The 14,105-nt window shown below is 45.2% G+C and overlaps 1 protein-coding gene and 1 pseudogene across 1 annotated transcript in view; both read left to right on the top strand.

Moving 5' to 3' along the window:
- Positions 1 to 8,987: 8,987 nt before the first annotated feature.
- Positions 8,988 to 9,537, top strand: LOC138917962 (large ribosomal subunit protein uL6 pseudogene; annotated as a pseudogene).
- A 370-nt stretch (positions 9,538 to 9,907) lies between these two features.
- Positions 9,908 to 14,105, top strand: part of LRRC78 (leucine rich repeat containing 78) — a 61,016-nt gene continuing 56,818 nt past the window's right edge. Inside the window, exons 1-2 of the mRNA XM_070236964.1 lie at positions 9,908 to 10,061; positions 12,969 to 13,106. Of these exons, the coding sequence (XP_070093065.1) occupies positions 9,908 to 10,061; positions 12,969 to 13,106 (292 nt within the window). The remainder of the gene's footprint in view (positions 10,062 to 12,968; positions 13,107 to 14,105) is intronic.

Genomic DNA, 14,105 nt, shown 5'->3' on the forward strand with positions numbered 1-14,105 from the left:
TTCCAACTCCTGCTCTAGGGCTTGGAGACTCCCCCCAGGGATGACAGTAGGCCACTTGGGCTGAAGCTCGAAAGCCACATACTAACATGCCAATGGTCACATACGCATGAAATCTGTGCAATTTAGGTGCCTCCCACCTGCCTCCTGGGCCCTCAGTTGCTTACTCAGTGAGGACCCCCAGCCACGCTCCTGACACTCGTCTCAGCCCCCTCTGGCATGCAGGCCACGCTCAGGCTTGGCCTCGTTCACGTCCACGATGCCAGAACCCACGGAGACCACCTCCACCACCTCCTGACTCGGATGACACACTTGCTTCAGAGCCTGGGCTCTGCTTCCCCAGTGGCTGCTCTGAGAGCCAGGTGGCACAACCTAGAACTGCAGGGGACTTAGAATGGACCCATGAGAGACAGGAGGGAGGTGACAGTTCAATTCTCACCTCCTCCCTGACTGTTCGGAGGTGCGGTGCTTCCAGTGGCTTGGCCGTGAACATCCGCAGGACTGTGGCCGGTTCAGGAAGGCACCACTTTGCATTTTCTTTTCATCCCTCTAGGCTTTTCCCTCACTCTTGCTGCCCTGGGTTTGCTTTCTAGAGAGCCCCAGCTATGTCACCCACAAAAGTCCTTTTTTTTTTTTTTTAAAGATGAGCACCTGAGCTAACAACTGTTGCCAATCTTTTTTTTTTTTTCTGCTTTATCTCCCCAAATCTCGCCTGGTACATAGTTGTATGTCTTAGTTGCCGGTCCTTCTAGTTGTGGCATGTGGGATGCCACCTCAATGTGGCCTGAGGAGCGGTCCCATGTCTGTGCCCAGGATCCGAACCGGCGAAACCCTGGGCCACTGCAGCGGAGCACGCGAACTTAACCACTCAGCCACAGGCCAGCCCCACAAAAGTCCTTTTTTGATATAATAATTTCCCCAATGGTTCACAAACTTTTACTCTTATGCAGGCTCAAAGGCATGACTCTATGCCTATGAAACAGTATTTTATGAAATACTCAGGAATGGCGGATTTATTTGTTGGTATATTTTAGATTTTTCTAAAAGGGACCATATCCTTTACTTTGTAGGGGGAAAAGAAAACACGGCACACGCTATATCTGATCACAATCAATATTGCAGAAATTACTTTTAAAAATTAATTCAGTATACATTTTGAGGGTAGTTAGTATGTGTGTTTGCTAACTACTCAGAATATAAATATTCTCCCCTAATATGTAATGGGGTTTTACATATAGGGAAATGCTCAATCTCACATGGAATAAAAATTACAAATCAAAACTACAAGATATCATTTTTCACCTATCAATTTGGCAAAAATACGAAAGTCTTATACAGTGTTAGCTGGAGTGTGAAGAAATAGCTGCTTATAGAAATTGCTGTTAGAAGTATGTGCCTACAGATGGGAATTTAGCAATATCAACTGGATTATAAATGCACGTCCCCACTGCCTGAGCAGCTCCACTCAGACAGTCACCCTATGCGTGTACAGAGAGACATGTGCAGAAAATCACATGTACAAGGTTATTCTCTGCAGCCCCGGTTGAAATGGCCAAAGATTGTAAACATCCTAAATATCCAATAGGTCTGATCAAAGAAATGCTGTTACATCCACACAAGAATAAAAAAGAATGAAAAAGACTTTTATGTATTAATGTGAAACTGACTCTAAGATTTAATATTAAGTTAAAAAAATAGCAACGCGTAGAACAGCGGGGTCAGCACACTGTCATTTGTGGAAACGTTTATATTCTTTATGCATAGAATTCCTTTGGAAGGATATACCAACACTGGTGGGAGGAAATTCGGGGATGAAGGATGAGACATTCTTCATTGTATACCTTTCTGTATCTTTGAATTTTGAAATATGTGATTATATTACCTATTGTTCAAAAAAATTGTTTTTACAAGATTAATGAAAAAAACACAAGCCTCCTACATAGAGCAATATGGTGGGCTGGAGATCCTAAAACCTTCTTACCAGAAAACACCTAAAACCCTGGGAAAATATCTTTTTAACAATATTTTTAAATGCATGGCTAAGCTGACATGAAATTAAGAGAAATCCTCAGAAGCCAAAATTAAAGAAAAAGCACACACGAAGCTAGAAAAGTGAAACAAAGCTAAGCTTGAGGGCACCCGGGCATCAGCAAAGCCTGGAGGCAAAACTCCAGTTTTCAAGGCTGGGGGGTGGGGTGCGCAGCAATACTGTCTGAGGCCCTGGAAGGAGGGAGTCAGCGCTTAGAGTCTTGAATATGCTGGGACCTTAAAGAAGACACCCTGAGTGATGGGATGATCCAGAGAAAACACCTACCCCACAAAGGGAGGTGGCAAGACAACTTGCCAAAGTGGCCTCGACTCTGGGGAGAAGGGACAAAAATACCCGCTGAGAAGCTTTAACTTTCCAACTCATTGTGTGCAGTGAATATGGCTTTGAGACCCAGAACAGACAAAAAGCAAGACAAAAGCTGAGGCCGTCTTGCTCGTGAACACACCTGCAAAATCCTAAAGAGAGTAGCAGCAGACCAAATCAAGCACTGAATAGCAAATATAATACAACATGACCAGGCTGGGTTTCTCTCAGACCAGACTGATTTAACATTTGTGGTAAAAAACAAAATTCAGCTGAGTAAGTCGGGAAGCATGCAGTCTAGGAGATAGAAAGGAACTCCGAGGAGATGCACAAAATGGGAGATTTTCATAGGCGGAAGGGAGCAGGAACAAGGAAGTTACACTGGCAAAAAAGAAGATTGGTTATTGCAGGTTACCTAACTAGTGCTGATCAGATGATTCCTGACTGACCGGTTTAAGATTCCATTTCTGGGAGAGTTGAAATTGTAATTAAGTCTCGGTTTGGTGACATGGGACTTAGCATGAGTGACTCCATTTTTGGCCTGGTGTCTTGTTTTTAACATTAGAAAATCTATTAAGGGCTGGGCCCGTGGCCGAGTGGTTAAGTTCACGCGCTCTGCTTCAGTGGCCCAGAGTTTTGCTGGTTCAGACCCTGGGCGCAGACCTGGCACCGCTCATCAGGCCATGCTGAGGCGGCATCCCGCATGCCACAACCAGAAGGACCTACAATTAGAATATACAACTATGTACTGAGGGGTCTTTGGGGAGAAAAAGAAAAAAAAAAGATTGGCTACAGATGTTAGCTCAGAGCCAATCTTCAGAAAAGAAAAATAGAAAAGGAAATCTATTAATGCAATTGACCACATGAACAGATTAAAGAAGAAAAGTAAGATGATCATCTCAGTAAAGACAGAAAAAGCATTGAATAATGATTATACAAAACTATAAACAAACTAGGAACCAGATGTCAGATAAAAGACATCCCAAAAATACTATTGCAAATACCATTCTTAATGGTGAAACACTGAAAGCTTAAAAACTGGAACAACATAAAAATGCCTGCTCTCGTAACCTGATTTGTAGCTAGCACAAATCAGAAAAGAATAAGAAATAAAATATGTAAAAGTTGGAAAGGAAGAAATCAAACTGACATTAAATCATAGTCTATATAAAAAACCACAAAGACTCTACAGCCAAACTAATAGCATTAGTAAGAGATTTGATTGAGATTTTTGGACATAGATCACATACAAATACCAGCTGTGTTTCTATATACCAGCAACAGTGAAAAAAACCTTTTTTTTTTTTTTTTTTTACGAAATATCATATATAACAGCAATAAAACAGACAATGTACGTAGGAGGAAATCCAAGAAAAGACACATAGGCATCCATGGAAAAAAACTGTGAAACGTAATTGAAATATTTATTAGTATAAACTCACTATTCCTACAAATTCCAAATGCTCGATGGTATAACACACTGGAAGTTTTTTCCCCCGCTCTTCCAACAGCTCACTGGGGGTGTTCAGTGGGAAGACTTCCACACAGAGACTGGGGGACCCAGCATCTTCCATTTTGTGGCCTCATCATTTTTGGGGTCTCGGACTCCTCTTTGTGAGCCTCTGCATCCTTATACAGTTGGAGGAAGAGCCAGGGCGAGCAGGAGCCCGTGGGAGGACCAGGCCTGGAAGTGTCACCTAATCCAGCTCTGCCCTCGTCTTGCTGTTCAGAACTCACGCTGGCTGCACTGCACTGGGAGGTAAACTGTAGTCCAACCGTGATTTAAAGATGGCGGAAGCGGGCCTGGAGAAAGACCAGACAGTTCTCTGCAACAGACGTGGGATAAGTCCTAAATAAACGTTCACTGATAGAAAGAATCAACAGCACAAATCATTAATTATCCCCTGCTGACTTTTAGAGTTAATGGAATGCCAGTCAAAATTCTAACAGAGCTTTCCATGGAACTTGAATGGCTCATTTTAAAAGGTTTATGAAAGAGGAAATGGCCAAAAACAGCCAAAATTTTCCTGAACGTTGGGGGGAATTGCCCTGTCAGGAAATACAACTTACTATAAAGCTCTAGCAATTTAAACAGTGTGGTATTGGCCCAAGGACAGAAAAATATACCAAAGAATCAGAAAAGCAAGCCCACAGCAGAGCCCCACACACGTGAGTGGCACACAGTAGGTGCACTGCAGATGGGCAAGGAGACGGCTGTTCAGTGAACGGTGCTGGGGCCAGTCGGGCTCCTTACGTCCGCATTGCTGTTATCCAGATTCTCCACTTACTGCTTTTCTTGACAGTTTAAAGAGTTAAATGTGAAAGATAACACTTTAAAATTTTTAAAAGAAAATACAGAAAATCTTTAAGACCATAGGGGAGAGGATTTTTAGACAAGACACAAAAATGTCATGCAAAAAGGGAAATAAGTGACAACTTAAATCACACTAAAATCAGGAAGTTGAGTTCACCTGAAAAAGCCATTAAAGAAAATGAAAAGACAAGCCAAAGGCCAGGAGAATATGTTCACGATACACATAAACGACAAAGGATTAGTGTCCAATATATAAAGAATTCCTACAAATCAATAAGAAAAAGAAAACAACTCTATAGTGAAATACAGTAAAGACAGCAACAGATTTTCACTGACAAAGGTAATCCAAACCACCAATAAACACATTTAACCTTGCTGAGACTGATTAGTAATTGTGGATATGCAAACTAAAATTACAATGAAGTACCATTTTCCACTCACTAGATTGGCGACATTTTAAAACCCAACGATTGGGGAGTAACAGGAACTCTTTCACACAAGGTGTATACATATGTTGTAAATCCATAAAGAAAAACAAGGGAAGAATACATACTTGGGGGCAGCGGTTACCTCAGGAGGGTGGGAAGAAGGGAGGGAGGCACACGGGCGGGCGTCCCAGCCTCTGGACAGAGTGAAGGTTGGTTACACAGATATTTATATTATTGTTATTATCATCATCATCATCATCATTATTATACCTTATATGTGTTTTACACATGTATTCTATTGTATACACATATACACATGCTCTATTGCACATATGAAACATTACATAATTTTTTAATTAGTCCGCAAAAATGAAATAAACACACTATCTTGACTCTGGAAGAGCTTGAAATATAGTCACGAAAACAGAAAACCAAACCATCCTAATACAATGTGGGTGGGTGTAATGTGCCATGAGGACCAAGAGGAGAGAGACTAATTCTGCCTGAGAGCTTGGGGAGGCCCTATGGAAGGAAAGAAACTTCGAGTTGAGTCCTGAAGGATGAGCAGGAGTTGTCGGGATAGAGAGAGACATTCCACAACAGCAGGCCCAGAATTCCAAAGTGGGCGCTGGGGCCAGGGGTGTGGCGGGAGAGACCATCATGAGAACTGTGTAAGAACTTGGACTCTGCTCTCACGGGTGTATCCGCACCACACTTTTACTTTCACCGTTAGGCTGAAGGCAAAATGGTGGTTGTTGTCACTCTTGTTTTTCAAACCCCTCCAAAAGCATGAGCACATTTAAACTGAAAATTGAATCTCTGAAGTAAAAAGATTGTGGTATAAGCATGAAATTGTCAAATAACCCGACCAGTGCAGACTCCTCCCTCTGGGTGGGGGCCGACTGCAGAAGGTTCCCCGGGATCCCTTCCTACAAAGCAGACACTGGCCTGGGGAGGCGCTGGCAAGGCGCGGGAAAGATGTTGTGGTTATTCTGAATAAACATCAGCACAGCTTTGAGATTTATTTCAAAAAATAAATTTTGAATTTTGAGATCTGTCTAAATTTTAGATACTTTACATCTAACCACCTTATGGTTCTAAAGAAAGATAGCAATTCTTCTTTCCCATCAAACCTTTAGCCAGACCTGTTCATTCACCAGATGACTAATTTGGCATCCGGTTTTCCTCCACACCCCGTCCTGTTCCCTGAGAGAAGAACCAAAAGGGGAGAGGAGACTATACATTTCTAGGAGGCGGTGGCCTGGGAAAAGTGACAGGCCAGTGAGGTTCGCAACCTGCACAATCCATCGGTCCTCGGAGAGCCGAACCGGCAGACACGTCAGGACGGAGGGCCTGAGGCAAAGAGTTGCAACCAGAATCCCTTTAATTAGGAAAATTCTCTTCCTTTATTGTCAGAAAATCATATCACTATTATCCAAATTCTCCCATAGCTGCTTCTCCTTCGTCAGTCTTTTTCCCATAGCCCGGGTTTGGTTGAAGGGGTTAGGTGTTTTAATTACACTATGAGTGACCCAGCAAAGCAGTCAGAATCCATGGAAACCTCAACTGACGTTGTTCTTTTTTTTTTTTTAAAGATTGGCACCTGAGCTAACAACTGTTGCCAATCTTGTTTTTTCTGCTTTTTCTCCCCAAATCCCCCCAGTACGTAGTTGTATGTTTTAGTTGTGGGTCCTTCTAGTTGTGTCATGTGGGACGTTGCCTCAACATGGCCTGACAAGCGGTGCCATGTCCTCGCCCAGGATCTGAACCTGCGAAACCCTGGGACACTGCAGCGGAGCATGTGAACTTAACCACTCGGCCACAGGGCCGGCCCCAACGTTGTTTTAACTTTTGGCTCTTTGGGTCTCTCAGCAGGAATCAGGCAAAGAGTCTCAGAAGAGTCTGCTCATCTCTCAAAAGTGACAATGGGGAGAAGGATGTCAGACACCCCTCGATCAACCCTAGTCCTTGGATAACGGGGGTATTGTAATCCAGGAACTGTTTCTATGAAGTAACCTAAGTTTTAGAGTGTTTTCTATTGCTTTTGCTTCCATTGTTAATGCCTTTGTAAACCCAAGGAGGAAGTGGCAACTGACAAGTGGACTTGGAGTCAGACAGCCCTGTTGGAAGCCAGCTTCTCCGCCTTCTCAGTTTAAGTAGTTCCCTCATCCAAATAAAAGTGCTGTAATTTCGTAAACCACATAGTTTTCATTTATTTATATTTATGAATAACACTACATCAAACATTTTTGCATGAAAATTGTGGTTCCCTGTGGCAGACACTGTTGGCCACTTCCCCAAAAGCCATTCACCCTCCCTCCGTACAAATAATACCGCAGTGTTACTCAGGCAGCCACGTGCCTGATGAGCCACGGATGGCCTGAGCCCATCATGGTAACCTGCCTCTTTTTGTTAATGAGATATCTGGGGGGTGTGCATGTGGCCCCATTTTGAACAAGGAAATAAGAAGGGAAGTGTTCCAGAGGCTTCTGGGAAGGCATTTCTTAGGGAAGATCCATTTTACCCCTACTCTCTTCTTTTTCTGCTTGACCATTGTCATATGATGACAGGACACCTTGAGCTGCAACAGCTGATAGTGCCACCACCAGGGGAGACAACATCGCCCACCAACCCGTGGATGGCCGAGTGGGAAAAGGAAGATCCCGCGTCCATTATTACATCGTAGAGGCACCAGACCAATCCAAGGACTTCTTACCACTGACTCCATGTTACATGAGCAATCAATGTCCGATTACTGCCGCTACATTAGAGAGTTTCCTGACCCTGGCAGCTGAAAGCATTCTGACTCCTGCACCCAAATTTAAATGATTTCCTAGAGCAGGGTCCAGGTGTGGAATTTCCAGATCCAGATTGTTAATATATGCGGACAAATCTCACCCCAGGAAAGTTCCCATTTACACTACCATCAGCATATATGAGACACATTCTCGCCACAACCCACTCAACACTGAGTCACTGAGTATTATCTTGCTTTGAAAATCACTGCTAATTTGGTAGGCAAAACTTACTACCTCAAAATGAGTGTTTGTTCACCTCCATCTGGTGAAGTGTGGCATGACCAGAGTTTGTCTACGAGAGCCCCGTGGCATCCGCCCAAGAGGCGAGCGCAGTGGGGATCAGGCCCTGAGGAGAAGTTTCTTACTCCCAATGTTCAGACTGGCTGAGAGTGAAGATCCTCAGAGCTGCTGGGATGAAAGAGTTGGTAAGTTCAAGGAGAGAAAGTGGCATAAAGTGAGTTTCCTGATGTTTTTATCTCCTTGGTTGAGAATCTAATGTCACAGTGCCAGGTGTCAGGATCAGCAGTGGGCTCACATGGGAGAGACCAAGAACTCTTCCAGGTGAGGCCAGAAATGTGAAGGCCAAGGATGTAAAGCTGGGCCAGGCCTGGAGGAGGTGACCAGAGATCCCAGACAAGGGCCAGAGCAGCTCTCACAAAGTACACCACAGGTGTGTGCCTTCTCAGCCAGACTTACGCCTCTGCTCTGTGTCCTTCCAGCCAGAGATCACCTTAAAGATGCTATTTTGCCCCTGGGAGCTCTTCTTGACAAAAACCCAAAACACAGAAAAATGGATGAGGCCAAAATGATCTAAAATCTATTCTTATAAACAGCTCAAAAATTAAACAGGGCCAGATTAAACATAGGAATTAAGTTTGCTCACCTTGAAACTTAGAAATAACACTCATGCTTTTTATCAGTCAAGCTTCAGTCAGAAAGACAGAAAACACTCCAGGTGTTTCAAATAGAGGGAATTTAATTCGGGGAATTTTTTACAAAGATGTTAGAAGGACTGGAAGAGCAAAAGGAAGGATGAGGAGTGCAGAAGAAGCAAAAAGAAAGGAACAGCGAGCTCTTTGCTGCATCTACTGGTGAGAATGAAGACCATTCTCAGCAATCAGAATGTTGACGTTCCAGAGAACGCCGACATCACTCTGAAGGGACGCACGGTTCTTGTGAAGGGCCCCAGAGGAACCCTGCAGAGGGGCTTCAGTCACACCACTGTAGAACTGAGTCCCCTGGGAAAGAGGAAGAGGCTCCAGCTTGACAAACGGTAGGAAATTGAAAGGACCGGGCTACCACTGGCGCTCTGTGTGTCAGGTGCAGAGCGTGAAGGAGGGTGTTACCCTGGGCTTCCATTACAAGATGAGCTCAGAGTATGCTCACGACCCCATCAATGTCATTTTTCAGCAGAATGGGTCTCTTGCTGAAATCTGAAATTTCTTGTGCAAAAAATATATCTGCAGGGTTCGGATGAGGCCAGGCAATACTTAAGTATCTCAAGCCCAGAAAGATGAGCTAATTCTTGAAGGAAATGGCAATGGACTTGTATCCAATTCAGCTGCTTTGATTCAGCAAGCCACAACAATTAGAAACAAGGATATGAGAAAATGTTTGCATGGTGTCTGTATCAGTGCCCTAGGCTGATGAACAGGATCTAAGAGTTGTCCAGCTATGGAAGCAACAAGGTGTCAGATGATTCATAAGACCTGTTTGTGATATTTTAAAGATGCAATAAAAGCCCTCTATTGATTTGGGGCGGGGGGTGGAAGGAAGGAAGGCAGGAAGGCAGGTAGACCCAGATATCAGAAGCTACCAATGCCACCTGGAGCTGGAGCCTGGGACCCTACATCTGCTGCTACAGTTTGGGAGCCACTGTTGCACTTGGTGCTAAACCCATCAAAGAGATGGAACCACTGAAAGGTTCTTCCTCTGTCTGGACTGCTGGGGCCTAGGAATTAGCCCACCTCTGCTGCCGTGACAGCAACTCTTAGGACCTGCCAACAAGTGCCACACCATGAGGGCCAAAGCAGGTCTCCTCTCTCCTTTCCCCCTCTGGTCTCCCACCAGTGCTCCAACTGGCAGAACTCGACAGAGATCCAGCTGGCAAAAGAGCCTGGGAATGAAGTTTGCAGACTCTCGGCCCGATAGTTCAGAGGGTACCAGGGCAGGTGTGAGGCTGAGCAAAAACAGGAAATAACTTGCACATTATCATGTCAAATTCTACACCTTTCTATATTTTTTACTCTAAACTGGACTATTTAACTCATTTTTATATTTGAACCTGGGTGAATTTCTCACCTGAATCAAACTCGCTTCTGTGAGACTTTTTCACAAAAGATGACCATGAAGAACAAGTTGCATTTGGCCATTCTGCGTGGAATACAGGAACCCGGCAGAGAAGTGTGCCATCCTTCACAAAGAAAGACAACGGTACTGAGGACCATGTCAACTGAAGATAGCTTTTGAGACGGACTGTTTCAAAGCATGCTTTGCTACCCAACATATCTACCCTCGGGATGCTCATGCCAGGGAACAGTTACTGTTTCTCCCTGATGGGCATCCTCTTCACCTGTCACCTGGCAACTGCACCCCTGCCTCCCTCCAGCCCACTGTCCTGCTCCTTGAGATCCTGATGGGCCTGTGAATGACAGGACCCACCCCTGAGGAAGGCCAAATAGAGTTTTTCCCTCTCTGGTGCAGGCAGTGGGGGGAATGTGGGGGAGGAAAAAATTCTATCCTACTACCCAAATTAGAAATTGAGGGGCCAGCCCGGTGGCATAGTGGTTAAGTTTGCATGCTCTGTTTCGGTGGCCCAGGGTTTAGGGGTTCAGATCCCGTGCATGGACCTACACACCACTCATCAAGCCATACTGCGGTGGCATCCCACATACAAAACAGAGCAAAAAGAGGGAGATTGGCAACAGGTGTTAGCTCAGGGACAATCTTCCTCACCAAAAAAAGTAATAATCAATAAAAATAAATAAATAAATAAAAATTGAATATTCAACTTAATTTGAGTTAATTTGAATAAGAAAAATTGTCAACTTCAGCAATGACTTTAATATTATAATTCTTCCCTGTTTATTAACAACTACTAAAAGAAGTGCCTGATATTTTGCAACTGATAGTAAAGTATTAGAAAGATTCTACTGTAAGTAAAGGTGATGAATTTCCATTCAGCCGGGCTCTTCTAGTATGCTGCTCTTGCACTGTGATCTTTAAGGTGAGAGATCTATTAGGTTTCTGGATATTTTTTCCCTTCAAATACTTGACTATTACACAGAGAAGCTGGCCTTGAGAACAAAAAGATGTGGGGAAAATTTTTTAAAAGCAGAGGCATTGAAGATGGGGAGGAGCAGAAAGGACTTTCAAATGATAGATGTGTAGTCAGGGTTCTCCGGAGAAACAGAACCTACAGGATGTGGAGGCAGATAAATAGATGACAGACAGATAGATAGGTAGATAGGTAGATATGTAGATAGAGAGAGAGAGACGGAGAGTTATTTTAAGGAATTGGCTCAAACAATTGTAGAGGCTTGGTGAGTCCAGAATCTGATGGAATAGGCCACTGGCTGGAGATTCAGGGAAGAGGTGCAGTTGACTCCAAAGGTAGTCTGCTGGCACAATTACTTGTTTCTCAGGGGAGGTCAGTCTTTGTTCCATTCAGGCCTTCAGCTGACTAGATGAGGCCCACCCACACTATGGAGGGCAATCTGCTTTACTCAAAATCCGTGGATTTAAATGTTAATCTCATCCAAAAAACATCTTCACAGAAACATCCAGAATAACGTATGACCAAATATCAGGGCACCATGGCCCAGCCAAGTTGACACATAAAACTAGCCATCACACTAGGGAGGCAGTGATAGCTCCAAATTCCCAGAAGGGATGGCTCCTCAGGGAGCTACAACTTGGACAGTGCTGGGAAGGAACATGCAGTGGGGCCCCCAGGGTCACCTCTAGTGTTGACGGATTTCCAGTTTGGGGTACTGAGGAGGAGTCAGCAGTTTCTGTAGCAATGAGAAAGACTGGGCACCAAGGAATCCCAGAGTGGGAAGAGATTTGGGAATTCACACGGCCGCGGTCCGCAGACTTGAGTGTGCATCCAAACCCCCTGGAGGGCTTGTTAAAACAGGTGCTGGGTCCCACCCCAGAGCTTCTGACTCAGCAGGGCTGGGACAGGGTCCAAGACTGTGCATTTCTAGCAAGTTCCCCAGTGATGCTGCTGCTGCTCTGAGAACCACACTCTGAGAACTGAGAACCTACAACTTGCTCTTCAAAGTGTGGTCCACGGACCAGCAGCATCGGCATCACGCAGGAGCTTCTTAAAACGCAGGATCTCAGGTCCCACCTTAGACCTACTGCACCAGTCTCATGCTGACAAGATCCCCATGTGATTTGTGAGCATATTAAAGTTTGAGAAACTCGAACCTTCGCCCCCACTCATTTTGCAGATGAGGAAAATCAGAGCAGAGGAGTGAAATCCCTTGCCTGAGGAAGGGGAGAGCTGATTCCTGGTTCCCGGTCTCAGTGTTCTACCGCACACCAGCGCCTTTCCACCTGCTGCAGGCCAGGACCATGGAGAGCAAACCCTGATGCCCGGGCCCCAGCGCAGAGATTCTGATGTAGTTGGTCCGAGGTTGGGTCCTGGGCACGGGCATTTTTTAGCTCTCCCAGCTGATTCTAAGGTGTTGTTGGGGATGAGAAGAAGTGCTATAGCCCACAGTGAAGACTCGGTTTTATACCCTTATCCCGTTCATCTCGTTGAATAGCGATTTGAACCTTGTTTCCAAATGTCCTGCTCCATAGAGTCTCTTTGTTGGAAAACAATCCTCGGCCCTTTAAGTTACAAACTTCATTTGGGATGTTTTTTCTAATCAGACCGTGTTTTAGAAACACCTGCAAAGGTTGCGAGGCCAGTCCTCACTGAACCCCTACCTCTAGTGCCAATGAATTTCAGACACGCCCCAAATCTCCTCTTCCCTCTAAGCATACCCTGGAAGAAATGCCCTCTTCCCCGCCGATGAAGGGTCTCACTGTCTCCTCACTGACGGTTTTGCCTCTTTTTCCCGTAGGTCCCTTCAGGACTGAACGAGGGCTCTGGAAGGAGCAAACAGGCAAGGGGAGCTTCCTGAGAACTCTGGTTGGGCTGCTGGGCTGGGGGAGGCGGCGGCTCCAGGCTCAGAGTCCACTGTCCTTCCCTCATCTCTCCAGTCAGTGCTGGAAGAAACAGACACATAGCTGGAGGAACAGTTATATGAGACCAAGGTTGAGTGAATTAGCAACAGTTCCAGCCCCTTGCAGGGCTGCGGTCTGCTGGTAGCTCCTTGCCCCAATTCCTGCACCTCTATTTTTGAGTGGGAGGCGCTTAAAGCTCCCTCTTGGAGGTGTTCTGGCAAAGCCCACTTACCGAAGATTACCGCAGTCAAAGAAAAAAGCCATGAGGTTTACCGGTCTTGCTGTAGCAGGAACGAAAGCCCCCCCCAGGCCCAGGAAGAAGACGCTGGGAGGGGCTTTTCATAGGAAGGGGCTCGTGCTGGTGATTCTCAGGAGGCAGGAGGAAGTGAGGGGGCTGCTAGATGGGATGCTGTCAAGAAGAGGAGAGCAATTTGGTAACGGGCTATCTGATCTTCCCCAGAAGGAAGAGCACTCGAGTTGGTTGTAATTGGTGAAGGGGCAGCATCACTCAGATTCCTCAGAATAGAGAGACATTTAGTCCCTGTTGTGTTTGGGGAATGGTCTTGTCTCCGTCCAGCTCCAAACATGGCGCGGGGTGGGAGGTTTGTCTGAGCATCGCTTACATGCAGCTGGGAAACCAGGTCTGGCTGCCAGCAAGGCCGGTTTTCATGTCTCCAGTTAAAATCCTGCGTTCTCCTTGAGAATTTCTTGCCTCTGTAATCCCCGCTCTCTTCACAACAGTTACTGTGTGCTGCAGAGACAGGTCAACAATACAAATTCTCGATGAAACAATCCCAGTCAAAAATGTGAAACCTGCTCACCACATGCTTTTTTAAATTTTGGAATTGAATGTTTGCACATTTTCTGAAGATAGGTCCATCAAGGAGCTCATATTTCTATCAATCCCCATATGCTATGGGTAACAGAAATCTGAATGGCTTTGCCTTAAATAAATTGGGGTGTTCCTTTCCTTACGTAATGAGAACCCAGAGGCGGGCAGCCTAGACAGGTTCAGCAGCTCCACGGTGCAATCA

This window comes from Equus caballus, chromosome 16, assembly GCF_041296265.1.
Source record: "Equus caballus isolate H_3958 breed thoroughbred chromosome 16, TB-T2T, whole genome shotgun sequence".
NCBI lineage: Eukaryota > Metazoa > Chordata > Mammalia > Perissodactyla > Equidae > Equus > Equus caballus.